At 46.9% G+C, this 22,544-nt stretch overlaps 1 protein-coding gene across 1 annotated transcript in view; it reads left to right on the forward strand.

Moving 5' to 3' along the window:
• Positions 1 to 18,612, forward strand: part of LOC149363496 (high affinity cationic amino acid transporter 1-like) — a 396,987-nt gene extending 378,375 nt beyond the window's left edge. Inside the window, exon 7 of the mRNA XM_089573501.1 lies at positions 17,009 to 18,612. Coding sequence (XP_089429627.1) covers positions 17,009 to 17,172 — 164 coding nt within the window. The 3' untranslated portion in view covers positions 17,173 to 18,612. The remainder of the gene's footprint in view (positions 1 to 17,008) is intronic.
• Positions 18,613 to 22,544: the final 3,932 nt, after the last annotated feature.

Genomic DNA, 22,544 nt, shown 5'->3' on the forward strand with positions numbered 1-22,544 from the left:
GTCGATGCAGGCACAGTCACTCTTTCTGAGGCCCTAGGGTTTAAAGATAACAATGGTCATGTAAATAAATCTGCAGTGGAAGTCAGCAAAAAGCGATTGGAGGATTGGTGGTTGAAAAGCAGAGATGTGGCATAAGGTTAGAATAGTAGGAAACCGTAGGCAAAGTTGATGGAGAATCTTAATGAGAATTGCCAACACAGTAAACAAAAAAATAATAAATAAAGAAAAGCTGAGCATGGTGGCAATTGCCACCACCCCGTTTCAAAGGGGGCGCTCGTATCCATCCATCCATCCATCCATGTAAAATGTTCGCTAAAGACCAGTTCTGGGAAGGATGATTTTTCTTTCCACGAAGCTAACAGTATGACTGAGCAATGAACGATGAAAAAAGATGTATGAAAAATGAGCTGCGCTTCATTGCAGTTGTGTAACAGAGACTTTTTATCACTGCATGGCCGTCATCTAGTGGTTTCATATCTCAGGTCGCACAACACGAGGGTACACACTAAAAGAACAAAATGGAAATAAATTCTAGAGTTCTTTGGTGATTAAGTATCAAAGACAGACTCCCACGGGGTTAACCTTGGCCGCTAAACGGCACCTGATGTGCTTGTGAGCTGGTGCGGACAGGTGCTGGGTAAGACGCAAAAGAAGAGCTGAAGTTGAGCGGGTTATCGACCTGGAAAGGACGCCACGCCCGCTTGACAGCTTGAAAGATGGAGACCAAAAAACGAACACAAGAAGAGGATGAACTGCTCGCTGTCATGTGTGCTTGCAATAAGCGAGTGCTTTTTGTCCTTTCCGAATCCTGTTGGTTCTGTAACAGCCGGCGACAGTGGTTAGAACGGTCGACCGCTATCTTTTCTCTTTTATTGCTGGTGTTGTAGCTCTGTAGCGTAACATTGCACCATAGGACTAGGGTATAACGGCTTGGCAGGACACACTACCCAACTTTCTTGTAATGCGCTTCCTTGTTTCTGCTGTCCGCATTCTGCATGTTCCTCTTTAATGCTACATCGTTACAATTCCCATGGGTCCGAAGTGCACCGTCGATCCGTTCCCATCGGCTGAAGGGAAGGGACGTCATCAGATGGGAACGTTCCCTTTGGCTGTAGGGGAGTGACGTCAGCGAACCGGGCGCGACGGCACTTCCGGTAACGGCATCAACAGCTCTTAATGTTATCGCAGTGCAGGCACATAATGGAATTAGGCGCTGGCAGCAAAGGTGAGAGGAGGGTAGAAGGGGAGAGTAAAAGGGGGAGAAGAAGTACAAGAGTCACTCATGTTGAAGGGAAGTGAATTCTAGTTTGCAGGTTTGCCCTGCGTGTAGTGAACTGCACGAATTAACTGTACTGAATTAATTTTCCATGAAGGAGGCTCATTCCTGTTTAACCTGCCGTAACACCACGGCAGCCTGATTAGAGCTGTCCTGCCCGAAACTACATAGGAATAGGCAAAGTCAAGCATCGCTTCTTGACTGTGGCGAGTCTGGAGTAGCAAGTTATATGTATTCTACAGGCGAGCACGGCTTCGCCAACCTTTCGCGAAGGGGTTAATAACTAATCTAAATGTTCCCCTGCTTTTGACAACTTGGGAGTTCGAAAGATGTGAAAGAGCAGAAGCTGACGGGCAGTTAACGTTAACACTGGCGCCTACCTATGCGGGCTTGACGACGCAGCACTCCAAACGAAAGGCATAAAAGTCGCCGTCGTCGCAATAAATCAAGTCACAAGCTATAATGACACCCTCTTTTCTTCAATCCGCTCGTGTGAAGCGGAGAAGCGAATCGGCCGCGCTGAATCGAGATGGCAGGGAGGGGGCACTGCTTATGCGCACTCTGTACGCTGCTGCCTATGAGGTGACCTTCTTAGAAGGAAGTCCCGGCAGGCCCGTTCGGTAAGCACAGTGGTCTAAGAGACGACGTACGATAGCACGTCACCCCGGGACACTATCTCGCGATTAGCCCTCGGATCACTCCATCGAGCCTGTTGGCGAAGTATCGCGCCTTTGTACACATTTCCACGGAGAGAAGAAGGACGAAGGGAAGGCCGGAGAGAAAGGCACTCTTCGCAAAGGGCACCAACGTGCGAGAACGCGCACAAATCAACGACAAAATGAGGAAGAACGGGATCGGGCCTCCCGGGGAGTAAACCAGGTATACGAACCAGGTAGTACACACAGCCGCGTATCCTCTAGCGAACAGCACCGAGCAATGCCGTACCGTTCCCCCCGCGCTTCTCCCTTCGCTGTGCCAGCACTCCGCCGCGCATACCCGTGTCCTCGAGACCAGATTGTCTTCCGAGCCGGGAAAGCATTCGTCTTCATGAGGGTGGGCAAACCCACTTGGCCCGCCTCCGCCTCTCGGGTCTCCGCTCTCCCTCACCCTCCGCCTCCTCTATCCCTCTCCCACACTCTTTACCTTAATCTTCCTGCCTTCCATTCCGACATCGTCCATCTCCTGGATCGCCGCCGCGACGGCGCATGAGGCAAGCTCGCGATGGAGAAATCTCTCGAGCCTTCCCCTCTCTCACTGTCCTCTCTCTCTCTCTTTCCTCCTCGTCTCCTCGCCGGTCCTTGCGTTCTTACGCCTTCCGAGTCGGTCCTCCTCATCCTCCACTTCTGCTGTCTTTTCTTGCTTCCCATTTCTTTCGCGACGCGCGAGAGATATCGAGAGCACGCGTCTGGACTGCGACGACAGCAATTCGTCCCGATTGACCGGTAGTGCGCGGTCTTGCAGAACAAACAAACGGTCAGAACGAAAAGAGTGAGGAACAAGAGGTGCCCTTGATCGAACCGAGCGTCGTCGATGAACGGTAAGAAGGAAGCCTGTACAGTGCGCTGCGCTGGGAAACGGAGGCGGGGGAATAACGCGACGAGACAGAAAAAGCGGGGCAGTCTCCCAGGAAAGTGCCGTTTCGCACCTCTTTCGTCGTTTCCACTTTCACTCTATCTTTTTTTTTTGCCCCTATGTCTTTTGTTCCGGCCGGCGGAGCGAGAGGTAACGCCTCCACAAATCGCGACTGATGGCCCTCTCTCTGAGGCATCGAGCACGTTTTTATGACGCGACGTTTATGTATCCGGACGGACCCGACACTCAGCTCTAGGCTGCCACACCATAGACTGCGCAGTCAGGTGCTCGCACTCGAGCTAGTAACTGCGGCCGATTGTAGACCAGCAAGACTGCTAAGCGACATCTTTCCTGTTTCTCTTCTCTCTCTCTTTGTTCCTCGCTCATTGTCTTCTGCCATTTTCGCTGAGGTCGGCTTTTTAGCGCGTGAAGCTTGGTTTTGTTGAGCGCCCCTTACTGCTACCTCCTTTACCTCCCCCCCCCCCCCGTTCTCCATCGCAAAAAAAAAAAAAAGAACCGTTTTGTTAGCCAAAACTGTGAGCCAACCGACGCACAAAGCAGAACTATAGGCACCATAGCAGAGCCGCTTATTGTGCTTGCGCCCTCTTCTGCGACTCCCGCTGTACGTGGGTGCTGTTCCCAAGTTTGCAAGAGTGGGTCAATCGATTTCTCTTAATGCGCTCGCCCTTTCCTTCTTTCCCTCGGCTTTAGACCTGCTCGGCGACGCGGGTAAACAGCGTTTTCTGGCCGTGGCGATCGAGACAGTTTATCGGCGTGACACAATTGGCTCCGGGAGAAACGGGGGGTCGTTCGACGATTCTATTTCTCGACCTCCGCCTTTGCGCTGTCTGTCACTGCAGCTCGCGGTGGCAATTGTTGCCGCCGTTCGTCGCGCAGTGCGTAGCTTACGGTAATATGCCGTGTTTTTTTTTTTTTTGCTTCATGCGAAGGTCGCCATTGTACGCCAATGTCGGTTGTTCTTACGCTGCTTTCTGAAAGGGAGTCGAAACTCAGTGCTTGTAAGGCAGTACATTGCTGAGCAGATAAAGGGCTAAAATAGGGTCGTAATCTTATCAGAGCTGGAAGCTGGTGCAGTCAGTCTTGGCCTCTTATGCGGCAACTGCGGGAAAAGTTTACCACAAGCGCTATCAGATGATGTTAATTTGGAGGGTATACAAAGTGTACATCAACGCTTCACTAATGAGCGCCAGCCGCCGCGGTGGCTCAGTGGTTATGGTGGTCGGCTGCTGACCCGAAAGACGCGGGTTCGATCCCGGCCGCGGCGGTTGAATTTCTTTGGAGGAGAAATTCTAGAGGCCCGTGTACTGTTTTCCGGAGCCCTCCACTGCCGACCTCTCCACCTTTCCCTCATTAAAATTCCTTTCTCTCTCTCTCCACCACGGCGTCTCTCATAGCCTTAGTCGCTTTGGGACGTTAAACCCCATAAGCCATAAACCAACCACAACTAATGAGCGCCTTTTGATGGGACGAAAGAATGCGGGGGAAAAAACGAAGAAACAAAACAAAAAGAAAAATCGAGAGAAAATTATGAACGCATGGTTGCAGAGCCTTTCACTATTTATAAGGTATCACTCGGCTTCATGCAAACCGAGATGCAAACCTGATAAATCTTCTATATCCCTCATCATTTGGCCTCTGTGTTAAAAAGAAAAAAAAAAAAACAGGCTAGATGCGACCAAGGGTACTGAAGTAAGGCACTGCTACGGGGCCACTTATTTAGGCGCGGAAAATCTTAAACCACCCCGCCTTGTGACGTTTTCTAACATTCTGCAGGTGCAGATTATTTCTCGAGAAAGCCGCCGCGGTGGCTGAGTGGTTATGGCGCTCGGCTGCTGACCCGAAAGACTAGGGTTTGATCCTTTCGGCTGCGGTCGAATTTCGATGGAGGCGAAATTCTAGAGGACCGTGTACTGTGCGATGCCAGTGCAGGTTAAAGAACCCCAGTTGACCGAAACTATCCGGAGCCCTCAACTACGGCACCCTTCATATAAAGCCTGAGTCGCTTCGGGACGTTAAACCCCATGAAACAACCGAAACATGACACGAATTATTAGTCGATACTGAGTACGCTATCCGTTTGCGGTGGGAAGCACGCACACAGCGAACGCTCCAGCGCTTTAAGGGACACTGAGAGCAAAACTACCAGATTTTGGCTTGGTTTATTGGAGTTTAACGTCCCAAAGCGACTAAGGCTATGAGGGACGCCGTAGTGAAGAGCTCTGGAAATTTCGACCACCTGCGGTTCTTTAACGTGCACTGACGTCGGACAGCACGCAAGCCTCTAGAATTTCGCCTCCATCAAAATTCTAGAGGCCCATTTATTGTGCGACGTCAGTGCCCGTTAAAGAGCCCCAGGTGGTCGAAATTTCCGGAGCCCTTCACTACGACGTCCCTCATATCCTTAGTCGCTTTGGGACCCTAACTTTCATTTGTGTACGAAAGCTTGCTGTGTTTCCCTTCATCGCAATGTCGCCGTTTTCGGGCATCAAAATACGCGTTTATGTTTGGGAAAACTGGATTTAAAAATTGAAAATCTGCTCCCCTCAGTTGATTTAAACTCGCTACCTAAAGATGGAAATAGACTTTGGGATAACAAGTTAGAAATTAATAACGGTGCAGCCTAAAGCAAGGAGCATAAGCGTGCCAGAAACTGTCTTGGCGCACCGGAGTTTGCTTGCGAAAACGTCTGGTAGCGGCGTAGCGTTCATTTCATTGTTTTCAGCTCTTTGCCACTAGCACGGGGAAGTAAACGATGCAAGCGAAGTTTGATTTGGTTTGTCTCAGCGTCCATTTTGTGTCATTTCCACGTTCGTTTGTATTGTTTTGATTTTCGCGAAAAACAAAAAAAAGTTTTCTCATCCGTGCACCCATAACAACACCCTTTTGGACATATATCTTTTTTTTTTTTTAGCTTTATTCAGCGGAGTGGAAAGGAACAAGGCCGTGACAAAACCTGAATTTGTTAAAATGGAGTCTATAACGCATAATGAGGAGGGTCAAGTGTTACGACTGCTCGTGTGCATTTCCGGTATGCCGCCACGACGTACGGGCAGCTGTATTCCTAATAATTAATAACGCATTGTGCCCAAGCCCGAACTTTTTTTGGAGGGAGAATTGGGCTCCCAGTTTACTGAAGCCGGATTGTGACTTTAGCGATATTCGCTCCACTTACGTGAGTCAGAGTACGTGAGGGCACAATTTCTCAAGCAAGCAGTGCATCTGAAACTCTGCGTCTTCAGGTAGGTGTCGATTTCAATGTACCGCAAGGAAGGTTGAGCGCATTTAGGTCCGCGTAGTGCAGTGCATGCCACCAGTGCATGCGCGGAGTTTTTTCTGCACGCCCACATTTCGCGAAGAGTTCGGACAATCCCAACATAGAAACTCGAAGTTGTCAGAGCCTAATTAATATACTGACTCCAGAACGAAAGGGACAGTTGCCACTTCAGTGTATGCCGGCTCTTTCAGCGGGCACTTTCAGAAATTCTTAAAAATGGGATGGTTGAAATACAAAGAATTTTTTTTTAAAGAATAGTCTCAGCCCGGCGAACGTCGCATATGTTGAAAATTGCGTTAATTAGCTAGTTATTATCTGAAATGAGGACAATGCAGCCGTTTTCTTGTACCAAGCAACGAAGCGAACGAAAGTGCTTTCCGTCGTGCAATGGGATCTGCAGTTCAAATTGGACGCCGTATCTGCTGCAGCACGTCGCCAGTGGACGTTACATTTGTAACGAACTTCCTGCGCGCATCATGAGCTTGGTTTCAGTTTTGTGCTGAAAAAGTACGCCATTTCTTCATGCTTCAAGGTTTTAGAAAATGACTTTTGGTCCTGTTTTAAAAATCCTGGCATAATTTGGGCTTGTCTGCGGCTACGAACTCACCTTTGGCACTAACCAGCAGACTGCGCTAATTAAATATTAACTAGTAAGGTTTTCCAAAGGGACTACCTTACTGACATGTCTTTTAACATAACGGACGTCCGTCGCGACTGACGGCTCGTTAATTAAAACATTTTCTTTCTATTTCTATATTTAGTAATTTCTCAGTGTCCGCTGAAACACCTGATATGTCCTTTCTCTACATTCGTCCGCCGCGGTGGCTCAGCGGTTATGGTGCTCGGCTGCTGACCCGAAAGACGCGGGTTCGATCCCGGCCGCGGCGGTCGAATTTCGCCTCCATCTAAATTCTAGAGTCCCGTGTACTGTGCGATGTCAGTGCACGTTAAAGAACCACAGGGGGTCGAAAATTCCGGAGCCCTTCACTATGGCGCCTCTCATGGCCTGATTCGCTCTGGGACGTTAAACCCCTATAAGCCATAAACCTTTCTCAACATTCTAGCAGCTGTTACAGTAAAGCTGTTAGGCAGCCTGTACCATGCTAAGGCGGACCAAATGCATGGCGTACTAATCTGGCAACAACAATCTTTTTAGATCGCGTAAGACTAACCGGTACCGAGGCAAGGTTTTTAAGTTCAGGTTCCTGAAACGTTAAAAAAATGTGTTCAAAAAGTGAGCAGTTCATTTTGTGTTTCTTTTCGCGCAAGCATTCTGCGCAGTACCAGCAGGGGGTTATCACAACCTCCTTTACACGCAGCATAACACCCCCCCCCCCCCCCTCCAACCTCTGTCGGAGAGTAAAGTTTGCCGAAGTTGCACAGCTAGAGACACCCTAGGCACCTTCGAGTATTTGAACGTTCAGGCAAGACGTCTTTACTCTACCTCCTTACATTTTCTCCCCGGCACCGGCGGCATGTCCTCGAGCGAGCAAGATAGCGATCTCCAGGGAAGTGCCGTGCGTGCTTCCACGCGCCACGCCTGGTCGCCCTAGCGCGACCCAGCGGTGCCGACACCATCAATCAAGGATCTTGTGTAAGGATCTCACAATGGCGCGCTAGATTAAACGAAGAGAACTTGCCTTTTCTGCTTCAATCATACATCACCTTTCTCTCCTTAAGGAACGCGAGGCAGAGCATCCACACCGCTGCCACCGTTCTTATCTTTCATCCTGACACGTCTCGGGAGATACCATTTCTCTTGCAAGTGGCGCGATCTGGGGAGCTGTGTGTACGCATTATTTGCGAGGTTCTGGCGTTGTTTTTTTGTGAGGGGGAACGACTGCGTTCAAACTTCGCTCTTTCGTAGTGCCTTAAGGGGTAAAGTTCGGTCGTAAGAATAATGTATGTTGGCTCTCGGAATAGTTTGACGCGTATATCATCTCTCTGAATGCGACTGAGAGAACCGGCAGAAACCCGAGCGCAGGCAAAATGAATGAGGAGAGCGCATGAAGAATTCACTGCGACCGAACTGTGCACATTTTATTTTATTTTAATTTTTTTATTTAAAAATGAGTACCTTTTCGTGGTAAAAGATTTATGAGTAAGCGAATGCCTGGTCAGCACTTTCGTAGTAAAATCAGCTTTATAGACTTAACTCCAAACTTTCTCGACGTTCGTTGTCTGGCCCTTGATCACTTATGAAGCCCTGCACGTTTGGACATATTTCGGCCCCACAATCTTTCGGTTTCACTCTGATATTTGCCAACATTTATCCGCGTACTTCTATACGTCAGTGAGTGGTTTTTAACGGCTTCTCTGACCATACAAGTTCGAACATCTCGCTCTTGAGCGTACGCTAGAGCGTCAGTGTTTTGATTTTATTGTCTGTATTAAAGTTCTAATTCTTTTCGCTATAAGGACGGTTACCTAGTCGACCCTCGTCATTTCGAACTCCAAGGAAGCCAAGAATGAGTTTGAATTTTGCAGAGTTCGAATTCAGAGCTGTTCTTTTAATACGCTGCATGTTTACAGAGCCAGAGTGTCAGTTCTAATAAGCAGGAAGTTTGAACTAAGCGAATTCGGAATAACGAAAAGCCACAACTAAAGATACGGCTACCAAGAATTCTGTATTGATTTAGAAACCTTGGAAGGTCTGTCTTGTGTTTATTATTTTTTTTTTAATTCCTTTAGCGGGCATCCATAGTATTCCAAAGCGGTCTAGCTGTCCTACCCCCTCCTTCGAAAGACAGGATAGAGTACAATAAAACGCGTAGCAACAGCGTTACGCGACAGGCTGGACTGATCAGGCAGAATAGTTTCCGCTGGATGAAACATTCTTTCGCGTCTCGTCTTCGCCCGGCGACCGATAAGAGGTCGTCTTGGAAACCACGATGTGCCTGGAAGAGAAGAAAAGAAAAACAGATAAAAAAAGGGGCTACACTCGGTGAACGATCCGACCTCCGAGCAAAAGAATATGCCTCGTGAGATGAAAAGCGGGGACGCTACATCTCCCGATCGAAGAGGAGAGTGCGAGAAGTAAAAAAAGCGCAGACTGTACGCACACTGTACACGCGGGGCAAAACAAAAAGGAAGTAAAGATGGTCAGGCCTTCCTAATCTACTCGCCGCCTCTTGCGCGGAGTCATTAACTCTGTCGCCATGAAGCGCTGACGCCAGGGGCATTGGCGTAGCAAGTCTTACGAGGGGAGGGACATGGTGCTTAGTGGGTGATGGAGCCAGAAAGAAAGGGAAGAAAGAAACGGTGGCAGGAGAGGAAGTGTTCTATTGATACTCGCTCAATGATCTCCGCGATCTTGACGGCGGCGGCGGCTGAAGCGATTGCATGTAGACTTCCTCAAAGAAGCGAGGCTTCGTCGAGTTGGCGCGCTGCGTGATCGAACGGCCGCACATGACGAAAGAGATCCGGAGATGGCACGACGTTTCCGGAGAAACGGTTCCAGAAGACATCATCACCACTCGAGAGAGCGCGGAGTATAGTTTTTCTTTTGTTTATTTGTTTAGCTGCTCGCAAAATGAGCCGTTGCTTTGCGGGACTTGAAGAGGGGGAGGGAACTAGTCTTTTCTATCAACGACCAACTATAGATAGATGAATCGCGTCCCCTTTATGTCGAGGCAGTGACAGTTGTCCACTTGGCTAATAATAAGTACAATTCCTGACGTGTCTTCTTGGAAACAATTTCAGTGATTTTTTTTTTTCTACTTGGCTAAACTACTGCCTGGCTAGCCTCCGTCACTCCTTTAATCTTATTTTTCTTATAGCTACCTTCTGAACACTTACTACAACTTTGTTGTTTTTAGGCCACGAATCATCTTTTATCTTCGTAGTGGCCTCATGTGTAGCAAGTTTGATGGCATACCACTGGCAAAAATAGGCTCTATCGCTTTGCAAAGTTTATAATGTGAGACACAGAGCGACAGAAAGCGATAAAAAAGAAAAGGAAACGACAAGAGGTTAACCAGGAGATGTTCGGTTGGATGCCTTACGTATGGGAAGGAGATAAAAGGAGCGACAAGCGAGACAAAAAGTTAAAGCGAGTTCTTTGTGTGAATTGAACGCGTTCATGGTAAATGACTCAATGGACCTGGTCTGCTGCCTTACACTACAACAAGCATCTTCTGTGGTGTGAAATTTTTTTGCGCTATCATTTGTCCCCCAACACCGATCCCGAGCCTCGAGAAATAAAGCTGCTTGATTATAATCCTCGAAAAACAATTACTTTTCAGTTTCATTTTGAGCTCTCCTGTACATTTATAACATGGATTTGTCATTTTCTTCTGCTGGCATACCTTTTCTCCACTTGTTTGTTACTGAAATTTTTTTTACTTATCTGGTGTTCCAGAAGCTATTTGCTTGTGAGACATAACTCTGGTTTTCAGAGTGAAGACTGTTGCTTTTCAGATGACTATTGTTTTGATAAATATTGTTTCAGATAAATATTGTAAATATTTGTGCATAAATAGAGGAAGGGAAATAAAACTGGAGCCGCCGCGGTGGCTCAGTGGATATGGTGCTTGGCTGCTGACCCGAAAGACGCGGGTTCGATCCCAGCCGCGGCGGTCGAATTTCGATGGAGACGAAATTTTAGAGGCCCGTGTACTGTGCGATGTCAGTGGACGTTAAAGAACCCCAGATGGTCGAAATTTCCTGAGCCCTTCACTACGGCGTCCCTCATAGCCTGAGTCGCTTTGGGACTTTGAACCCCATAAACAAGCAAATAAAACTAAAACGACGGAGTCGGCCTGGACATATTCTTATGAGACACAAACAGCTCTTTTTTACTATGGCTAGCAGCCGTCATAAGAAGAAAAAAAAACTTCCGCAAGTTTAATGATACCACATACATGGGATCTCAAACTACCAACAGATTAAAGTGTCTTACAGCTGACATTATGCCTTGCGTCCGCAAGAACACCTAAATTTTCTTCCGGAGATGTGGGGTAACGTCGAGCAGCCAGCTTTTTCTGTTTGTTTGTTTGTTTGTTTGTTTGTTTGTTTGTTTGTTATTTTGTTTGTTTGTTTGTTTGTTATGGTGTCATCGTGTATCGTGTTTCACGCTTCACCACTGACTCAAGAGGTTGCGGGTGGCAATGGTCAGAACATTCATTGGGTGATATGCAAAAATTTGGCTTTTCGACAGTTTTACTCTTCCTGGCTTTGCTCCTTTCTATTCACAACCCAATACCTCATTGTGCCGGCCATCGGTCTGCTGCATTTATGTGCTTACCTGTTTTCTATGCCACGACGAACAGGGGATACACATTGGCGAGAAAGAGAGAAACAGGAAGTGACGCGACGACACTCGCTACGCGAAAAACCAAACTTTTTCTACTCCTCCTCCTCTGTGGAGACGGAAGGCATTGTGCGTCGTTTCAGCTGGCCGGGGCTTCTCTCTTTTCTCTGTTCTGTTTCACTGCGTCTTTCTTCAAGTTATAAAAACAAATCATACCAAAATACGGATAAGCCCTACTGAGACACAAAAATCTCGTCCTATATCCCCCTTCCTCCTGCTCCGTGATCCTCTCATTTCCAAAACAAAAACATATTTTCACTACCACGGGTGCACGTTTACACATGCTAAACACATTACGGAAGACCAATCAACCTTGTACACGTAGATTAGGAGAGGTGACTGGTCGTCGTACTGGTACAAACTGCTGAGAGATGCCGGTTCTCCGGTGGGCCACTCGCTGTCACCCCTACTTGTTCCCACTTTGTATAACTTTGTTCGTTTAAAACTTATTCACGGGTAAGTCAGGCGGAGCATTGAATATTCCCGGCAGGTGCACGGGAACGGCGGACTTTATAGGTGTGCCGCTCACGTCCGACACAGATGACCTGGTTGGCTCTGAAAAACGTTTGCGCTTTGGATTTGCTCTTTTCTCATTTCCAGCGATGATGGCCCTTCCGTGATGTCCGCTTATCGGCTTTTTTCCAATCTGCACTCCCTCCGGTTATTGCACTGTCTACTAGCGTTGTGGCATCGAAGCTACGCTCGCCTATTCACAGTAGGCGAACGCTTTTAACCTGCTCGTACCTCCATGCCCTCTCCACCTTTTCCTCTCGCTAAAATCCCTTTCTCTCTCTCTTTCTCGTACCTCCGTGGCATGTGGTGTGGTGCTTTGCTTTGTTTTTTTTTCCTAGCCTTTGTTGTCAAACAAAAACATTTTTCCTTTAAAACTTCGCGTTTCTTCTTAAACGTTAGTTTGGAGAACTTCATTAATCGCGGTCGCAAGTAAAAGAAGAACAATTTCTCAAATATTAGTTTTGTGCAGCCTGTTTACCGAGTATCTCGACCTCGTCGAGCCAACTATGATTTATCCAACAAATGCTGTTACAGCTCAATGCTTCGTTCAGTCTCAAAAGAAAATAAATTGAAGTTCTGTGCCGCTTTACCGGACGTCCTTAAAAAGTTCTTCTTAAGAATGACATCACCGCAAAACAGTGAGAAGTAGCAGAGCCAAATTTATTGATAATATGCATGCTAGCACTCACATTGAGGATCGTGCGTTGTTAGTATTCGCTCTGTTCGCGTTCTTCGATGTCATCTACCACCTGACGAAATTATCTGGGGCCCACGAGAATTCCAAAAACACGCGCTCACCATTCGTGCACCGCAGTGCGTCTGCATGCTAGTTGCTCGTAGTGCCCTAGCAGGCAAGACTAAAGCTGTAAAATAACTTTCGTTGCCTTCAATACTGCGAAGTATTTCCGGATATAACGAGCTTCCCAGTTTAGCAAAGTAATCCTCATATTAGTCAAATGTCGGGGGGAATCCCCCAAGGTGGAGTGGATTTGTAATGAGGGAGTAATTACTCATTGGCAGCCACCCGTGCGCAGCCATACGGCTGCAAAGGAAAGCTCTACAGCTTTCTCAGAAACCTGTACAGCTTTCCTTTGTAGCCGTATGGCGGCGCTCGGATGGATGTCAGTGAGTAATTACTCCCTTATTATTAATCCTCATATCTGTCAATTTTGGTAGGTAGCCGTTCAGTTGTAAAGTGCAGAAGATAGTACGGAAGCGGAATTATGCGAGTATAATACAGCTGCTTCCCTTCAACTGTATTTTATCCGTATCGTTAGCCGCTCGGATTTTCATATACTGTCAATATCGTTTGGGTGTGGCCTCGCTTCAGCCAATCCCGAATGACGTAAGGAGCCAAGATAAATTAATTTTGAGCTAGACAGTTATCTAGATAGTTGTAGTTATCAAGGCATCGGCTTTGTGTGCTTGTGGTTCACACAAGTCCTGAGACCCGATATACTGAGCAAAGTCGCACACATAACTGCCGCCTTCCAGCGTCATCACAGAGAAACATCATCACTAACCCAACTCACTAACTTTGTCTTGATGCCAGGCAAGCTCGAATAGCTGTGTATTGCAACGATTCTTTTTCTCGGGTCTTTCTCGACTTATTTCTCGATGGATGCTTTTCTTAAATTCTACGGTTTGTAACTTCCACCTGACTGGTCAGGACTCTTACTAGAAAGCAATCATATCAAATGCGTTGTTCACCAATTCAACAAAAGACGAGTCGGCAAAAAAATTACTTGCAAAAATCCAGCGTTAGGAGAGCCACCTCTCACTGGTTAACGGAACCGACACCGTAGGCAGTTGCTGCCAATTATGGAGCGAACAAAAGAATTAATTTAAAAAAAAAAGAAACCGAACGGTTACAGAGCAAGGCTCCTTATTTGAACTGGATATAAAGCGACTTGAAACGATACGCTTGCAAACCAGCCTGTCTGGCGACGGCTGCTGATTTTCGCAGTTGGAACGCATTGCATCTAATCCCTCACAGTGCAGCTAGGCCTTTTTTCGGCCGATGACCTTTTCGCACAGCGCTCATCCGTGTGTAAAAAACGTAACAACACGTGCTAGTCTCTCTTGTTCCACACGCACACACCATGCCAAACAGGAAAAACAGATAGGAGAGGGGGCCGCTCATGCTTGGCGAACTTTTGTCGATAATGCAAATGAGAACCAGGCAGCCCTTTTTTCATTACCTGATGTTGCCCAATAAAAGAATTCACTTTTCCTTCTTGTTTCCCTACCTGCCGCTTTCGCACCTGCACTCGCGCCCCCTTATCACAGTCATCACCTTTTCGCTGTCTCCCAGCGCATCATGGTTATTGCGACGGTATTGCGAAGCTTCGTCCGACTATATGTAATGACTTCACGGTTCTTGAGCCGGCGTGAGTTGCTGCCGCGGATAAGGGTGCCTCTTCTGCGTGTGACGATTTGCTGGTCCGCTATTGCAGAGGTTTTCAGTCGAGAGCAGTGTTGGGAACAAAGCGAAACTGTTAAGCAATTTTCGTGCAAATAGAAACAACAATTAGCGTGGGTTTAAACCAGTTTTCTGGAGGTGCAACAAGACCAAATTCTGTCCTCGTCTTTTCTTTTAAGGCGTAAGCCTTCTTGCCCCATTGAGCGAAAACTTGTCTCTCTCTCTCTCTGTGTGTGTGTGTGTGTGTGTGTGTGTGTGTGTGTGTGTGTGTGTGTGTGTGTGTGTGTGTGTGTGTGTGTGTGTGTGTGTGTGTGTGTGTGTGTGTGTGTGTGTGTGTGTGTGTGTGTGCGTGCGTGCGTGCGTGCGTGCGTGCGCGCGCGTGCGTGTGCGTGTGCGTGCGTGCGTGCGTGCGTGCGAGCGCGCGCGCGTGTGTGTGTGTGTGTGTGTGTGTGTGCGTGCGTGCGTGCGAGCGTGCGTGCGTGCGAGCGTGCGTGCGAGCGCGCGTGTGTGTGTGTGTGAGAGAGAGAGAGAGACATGGCGTCGTCATGCAACCTGGCAGGTGGCGCTTGAATAAATGAATGACCGTGCGAGGTTGCTCGGGACGTTTCACCTGTGGCAGGACCTGTCATCCCAGGGCAGTGGCGCACCGCTTAACCGCTGAACCACTGCGCCAAGGGAGTTATGAGGACTGCCAGACACACATGAATGTCTAGTAGAGAAAGACATATTCTATATATATGGGCATTAATCCGTTACCTATCGCGTCATGCTCTTAATTAAGGCGGAGCGCTGGCCGCGGTATGCCAGCGACTGCCTTCACGAAGTTAGCGCGCAGTTTGGAAGGGGTGCGGCGGCATCGTGGCGGCGGCTACGTAGACATGCAGAGGTAGAATGGTAGAATGGCCAACTGCGTAGGATGTTGTTACATCACGCCGCAGCACGCGGCAACTGCGTTCGCAAAGTGAGCGGGCGGGCTTACGCCTTCTCGCACACAAGCAATCTTAATTGTCTCTGCCGACTTTTTTTTTTCGTTTTTACTTGTTAACGTGCGGGAATGGCAATAATTGTTATTAACCAAGATGTGTACAGAATTATTGATAAAGTTTGCTATATTCAATAACAATACCATCAACAATACCATGTTTCGCATACCTACCATACGGCCGCACTTTTCTTAAAGTATAACTTACTTCCAATTACTAAGCTTTATGACTATCGTCTGAGCAAGTGTTTGAAAAACGAGGTGTTGAAGAATATATCTTTTCTATCCAAATTAGCTGGTTTAGAAAAAACGAGATGCAATGTACAACACAAGAAATATAGCACAATGGAACGTAAAAACATACAGAACTTTCTATGGTAATCAAACATTAGAAAATAAACTACCACGACTTCTTAACAAACTCGCACAAAACGATATTGATCTCCAAAACACAACACGCCACAAACTGTTCGAATATTTTTTACACTACACCTAACCTTTTTTTTTTCTGTGATTTGTTTACCTAATTCTTTCTTTCACCATCATTGTAAGTTTTCTTTCCAGCCAGGACAATGCTGTTGATTTTATGCTGACTACTGTAACCTGATAACAGCTCTGCTATATGTATTTTTTTTCCTTTGTTATCTGTATTTCCTGTATTTTCTTTTTTGTGTGTGTGTGTGTGTGAAAAAAAAAAACCACTGCATTGCTGTCAAAGTGGGGGCCCGTGGCATTGTCAAGCTGTCAAACGGCAGCTTTTACTACGGGTCCCCGCCATCATCTGTACCATGGTGGCAAATAAAATTTGAATTTGAATTTGAATCGTGTGCCCTTAATTTTGCCCGGCACTCAGCGGTACGTGTTTAATAGCGTGCATATTCACGATGCCTATTCGTTTATTTATTTGTTTATTGATACTTCTAAGGCTCCAATATGGGACATTGTATGTCGGCTTCCTCCGGAGGTCACAGAAAAGAGTTGCGTCTCAGCTCGTGTTGCCCTCAGCTGCCAAAACCATGATGACTCTATTTCATTTCAGCTTCCCACAAGCGGTTCAGGGGGAGAGCTTTAGCTCGAACATTTCTATAGCTCGTAAGTTGCAGCTTGCGCGCGCATCTGCTCTTATAAATAAGATATATAAGGATGTTATGCGCTGATATCTACAAAAACTTTCTTTCATGTCATTCCACTAAAAGTGCTAGTAAATTGAGTGGCAACGTATCAGTCATTAATATCGTTGGCGCCGGCAGGAGAACTGGTTTTTGACACTGCACCTGAGATTAGTGTAGTAATAATCATTCTTTGTTTAAAAATTTCCTTTAAAAGAAATGCGTGATCGCTGTGGCTGCTACGGTCAGCAACCTGTATCTCAGAGGATCGGGTCGTGGACGCATTAGTCAGAGGCGTTACGTGCGATGCAGTTGTCAGTATCCCTTCTCCGCCTCATCATCATCATCATCATCAGCCTGACTACGCCCACTGCAGAGCAAAGGCCTCTCCCATGCCTCTCCAATTAACCCTGTCTCCGCTTCAGGGACAGAGAAATGTCCGGGAGTTGCGTTCTGTTGGGATCGTTTCCCATTCAGTGCTTCTCACTGTCTTCTCTGCCACCCTTTTGTGTCTTTCCCGTCTCGCAGGAGTGGTGGTGTACATGGCCTACGGCGTGTGGCACAGCTCGGAGCGCCAGAACGAGGACCCGGAGTGCTCGCTCCTGGAGAACGTGGTGGGCGACGACATCTCCTCGGACGACGTGCTACCCCTGGCCGAGCAGAGAAGAGAGGTGCTCGTAGAGACCTTCTGAGAGTGGGAGGACCCTAGTGATTTCCAATTTCCGGCGCCCGTATGACGGCCCCGGCATATTCGTCGTCGCCACCGCAAGGTGCCGCCACGGTCGCCTGGCAGCACTATGGCGGCGGTCGACACCGAGGCGCCCCACGGACACACTGACCTTCTGGAGTGCCGCCGTCGAGCTCACCTCGTCTAGAAGATGTCTTCGGTGTGCTTGAACGTGTATTGTGGGGGAAGATACGGAGCGCCCGTGAGTGTGTGTGCCGCAGCGGCTCTCAGCGTGCTACGAAGCTCTTTCGCGCCATGAAGGGTCGCGGGGCTACCAGTGCCGCCGAGTTTAGGTCTTTCAGACAATTATACATGAACGCTTATTTAAATATGGCAACGCACCCCCCTGGTGCACATTGCCGTGGTGAGGAAAGTGGTTTCGTTCTGTGCGCAGGCAAGGATGGAGACTGGGCTCCACAAACGTCACTAGCGGACGGCGCCTGAGACGTAGACGAGCTTGTCTTCGTTCTTTGCTGTACTCATTGCAGTGTCGAAAGAAAGGTCTGGGAGCTTCAAAGTTTCACAAAGATCTTGAGTCTTAGACTTTTCGAAGAGGAACTACTGGAGCCAATACATTCTTGTACGGAAAGTTAAGGAATGTTGTTGATGAAATGCCTTTAAAGGAGGCGGACTTGCCGTGAAGAAAGGGTTATTTTTGATCGGAGTTTGACAGTGGCGCAGTCTGCTAAGGCTGTGGTGGCTTGACGATGCTCATTTGAGTATGTATGCGAGACGGCATGAAATGTACAGCAGTCACGCATAGTAGCGGCGATGACATCGAAGTTGGAAAGAAGCCGTCGTGAGGTGAAACCGACATCGATGAAAATGCCTCAGTGTGAGTTACACAAAGAGAAACCCATATGGGCACTGCACCTTATTGTTGGGTGTCACCTGAACAATATTTTCCGCGGTATTTCTCGGATGTCAGGTCTTATAAGTTCTGTCAAAGAACTCCGCAAGCCGATTCTTAAGCGGAGCGAAAAGGCTTTTGCTGATTCAAGGTCGACATCAAAGGTGTGTTATCCATATCACTTGCTTCTTGAAGCTGTTTTCTGTGGCCTCTTCAAGCGTCGCTCGTCGAATGTTAACTAGTAGACTTGTCCTGTAAACTATAGTTAGTCGTTGTGCTTCGCTTTTTTTTTCCTTGCGGCTGAGTGCAGCATAACTTTGGTATCTCGGACAGTGCTTGAAACATTGAGGTTGTGATCGCTCAATCTCTCAACAAGCCCTTCACTACGGAATGCGTTCGCCTGTTGCCAAATGTTGATCTGAATGTCTTGACGAAGCAAGCGTGTGTATTAGGTTATCATGATCCTGTGAACAAAGCAAGAATCGCTTTCAAAGCTCGCCTCGGAACCAGGGGCAGAGAACAGTCAAACCGTGAGTGTGCTTTAATGATTCTTGCAAAAAGATCAAGACCATAAATGTGTCGGCGAATACGGTTTATAAATACAAAAGTTGATAGGTGTTACCTTGTGACACACTGAAAGTTACACGCATCAGAAATTTTGTCCTGTTATTCCCCATGCTTTTTTTTTCTTTGAAATTTAATAGTGTGCCTGCCACTGATGTGCGTGTATCACTGTTTTTGTATGTCCCCGATTTTCTTGCTTTTATATGCGCACGCAATATTTAGCTTATATTTATTTTGATACCAAATAGCTTGTTGCTAGTCATTGTTCAAACTGCGCATTCAGATCCGTTTAGCGAACCGGAGTAAGGTGTGCACGGACTTTGATTTTTTTAAGAAAAAAAGACAGCGAGCTTATGCAAGCGGCACGGCCGACACTTGTGCTGCGTGGAACAAGAATGAGTTCAAATGTAAAAAGCATAAACAGTCAAAAGTAGCTGAGAGCTCGTAACTAGTGTAAGTAGAATGCCGACGCACCTAACAAAAACCTATGCGCACCGTATGCCCAAAGTATGTATATGTATAGCTGTTAAATAATAGAGATATCTATATTCAAGCGTCGTTCGTAGTTGCATCCTTCAAGTTTGCTGGAATCTATGATGTGTGTATATTCCAGGCGCGAGCTATCTATCTGTTTCTACGTAACTGTCTCCTGTTCGAGTCAAGATAAGGGTGAAGGAAGTGGCTGTGTCTGTTTATTATCAGAGCGGTCAGTGAATGATGGCTGAGCGAATTTAGACACGGCCGTTTCAGAAGCAAATATACGCCTTCAGTTCTTCGCAGAACCGGTTCTCGCTTCGTCAAAATATGTCACAAAACGTGACGTCCATGTAAGCATCCTGACATCAGAAAACCTGACTCACCTGCTCAAAAGGCGAATCCTCAGAAGGCTAATTTTTCGCCTAAAATATTTGTACTTAATATATCAGGTTCGCCTTTCTTCCCATTTGTTCCTGCTCGTAGCTTCACAATAGAGAAACTGCCGCAGGTTTCAGATATGCGAACATATCAAGTAACGGCCATCTCTTTCTTACTATTTATACGTATTATCCAGCCAAGTCCTAACAATGAATGCGACGTTAGTGCGTGCTGATGTTATCCCAGACGCCATCAGCATTCGTGGTGTCGGAAGTTACGGCGACAAAGATACGGCTGCTGTGCGGTTCGTTTCGGTGAGTGGTAATTAAGATTATGTATGGAAGAAAAAAACTTACCGAACTACTGGTTTTGTAACGTTCTTACTGCAATAGATACATCAATCTAGAAAATCTACTGAACTACAGACCTGCACACATGGCGGGGTCCTATATGGAGCAGCGTGCGCCAATCTTTGTTAACTTTTTTGGCGTTGAGGGCGCTCGGTTAACCTGTTCGTCTGCTATGATCATCATCATCGTTTACCAATTTGTGCGCGCTATTTAATACATTCGTTTTGTATTTCTCTGCGATCTTCACACCAGCAATGCAAATAGCCATAATAACGACTTTTTTTGCTCTGGGAAAGTATAAGAAACGTCTTTCTTTTTTTCCGCTTTCTTTTCGTCGGCACCACCGTGCCTAGCATAGATGAATGGGATTACGTGGACAAACGACAAAACTGCCTTGTCTGAAATTAAATGATGGAGGAGGCCATTTTCTCAACAGGTATATATTAGCGCCACGCTGCCCGTAGTGTTTCTGTCCTAGCGGCAAAAGGCATGAACTAGAACATGCGCGCTGGAGCAGTACCATTTGTGCAGGTCTGTAGTTCAGTAGGCCTTGCTAAAAACTCGAGAAAAATGATCCGTTGTCATCGTAGCGAGCACAAAGCAGCTAAATGCGGGAGATGAGGCCGTGTCGTGCAGCTTAAACTTTCGATATATGCGGTACATTTATAGTTCGGCTACGCACTGTACAGTGACATAGTTGCGGCACCGGCGACCACTTCGCTTCTTTTTTTTTCCCATCAAACAACCTTTATTGGGGTTGATAAGTTGGAATGCTACATAATCACGATATCAGCAAACCCAAATCGTCACCGATTCTTAATGAAGCGATTATTCCCCATGAACGAATCTGTTGCAACGAGGTTTCCCTGCACGTTACTGGCGAGGCAGTAACGTAAGCATAGAGGTTGGCAGAAACCGTTAGACGAAGTAATGAACCTTCGGTGTGTGTGTGTGAGAGCAGTACGCATGGTTACTCCACAAATGTCGTCACTGCATCAAGTGAAACTCTTTTGTTGTACGTACTGAGGTGTGCACGTGTGCATGTGTGTACATATACTGCCGGAACCATCGCTGAACATCATCTATAGCGCTTGACAGTAAGCGGCATCTTCGTCGCTTCCGCTTAGGAGAACCACTGTATCGAATAGTGCCGCGACTTGTGATGTGCGAGCTTGTTCCCGAGTGTCACAAAATGTGAACTGCGTGGACCATTCCCATTGATGAGCAGCGCATCTGCTTTCGAAAGGATACGGTGATTTCCTCCATCAGCTTTTAACCTCTGTCTCTTTTGAGATTAAAACAGAAGTTGGTCTTGTTCAAGTTTGTTTCGCTGGGCAGTAGTTTCACCGCAAAATCTACAGTGACAGGAGTACCGCTCAACTACTACGTTTTGTGTCTTCATTGTTTACTTTATGCGAAATCAGGTGGCGCCGTAACTGATAAATGAGATGACATCTGACGGCTTTTTATCGATAGCCTTGCGAACGTACGTCAGGTCTCGACTCATACGAGGGGGTACCCAAAAGAAACCGGACTAAATTTTTTGGTCGGCAAAGCTTCTGTGGTAACGCGTTTTGCCACTAGGAGCGCATAGAACGAACATTCCAGAGCCAGTAAGCCGAGTGCCGTCGTTGAAGGAGGTCAGACTAGTTTAGGCAGAGTTTTAGAGTGACGACTGTTTTGTGTGAATGTCGTTTCTTCAATGGCGGATTTTGGTGAACAGCGTGCGCCGGTGAAATTCTGATTTTTGCTCGGAAAAAGTTGAATGGAAACTCTTGAAATATTAAGAAAGACATACAAGGACGATGCTATGCGGACAACTCAAGTGTTCCTGAATCGAATCCTGAATCAAAGCAACAATCATGCCAATGGAAAACTTCAAATTCACCTCGGCTCAAGAAAGCTCGTCAGGTGAAACCAAACCTCAAAACAATGCTGATTTGTTTTTTCGACGTGAGAGGAGTCGTCCATTGAGAATTTGTTCCGCAGGGTCAGGCGGTTAGCCAGGCTTTCTACTTGGATGTTTTGAAAAGGTTGGGCAACAGTGTGCGGTGGAAAGGGCCAGATTTGTGGCGGTCGGGTGACTGGTTTTTCCATCATGGCAATGCCCCTGCTCACACAGCCCTGTCTCTACGACAATTTTGGACCAAAAATGGCATGACCCCTATTCCTCAACCCTCATACTCTCCCGACCTTGCCCCGCGCTTCTTCCTTTGTTTCCTAGAAGGAAAAAATAGGTGAATGGAAAGCGTTTCGCTGATGTGGCTGAGGTGAAGAAAAAAACGACGGAGGCACTGTCAAGCATCACAAAAGATGAATTTAAACAATGTTTTGAAAAATGGAACGAAAGATTCGACAAGCGTCTCATTGCAAGTGGGGAATACTTTGAAGGAGGTTGAAGGTCTGTGCTTAAAATGTGAACAAATAAGTTCAAACAAGAATAAGTCCGGTTTCTTTTGGGTACCCCCTCGTATTAGTAGAAATGAAGCTTAGTGGGATCGCGTCAAGAATAGAAATGTGGGGATTTGAAATTCGTACCATTGTCAATCCTGAAGCGATGCCGAACAAAGAAGTAGTATGCAAACAGAATTGTTATTTGTTATCAAACTAAGTTAGTCACAGTAACTTCATTGCTACTGGTGGGCTTCTTTTCTGTTACAACAATGAAAGGATCTGCGCCCTAGAAATGCATTTGCACATGCAGATGCCTCTTGTACG

Source organism: Amblyomma mixtum, chromosome 2, assembly GCF_055824585.1.
Source record: "Amblyomma mixtum isolate Tamu chromosome 2, ASM5582458v1, whole genome shotgun sequence".
Taxonomy (NCBI): Eukaryota; Metazoa; Arthropoda; class Arachnida; order Ixodida; family Ixodidae; genus Amblyomma; species Amblyomma mixtum.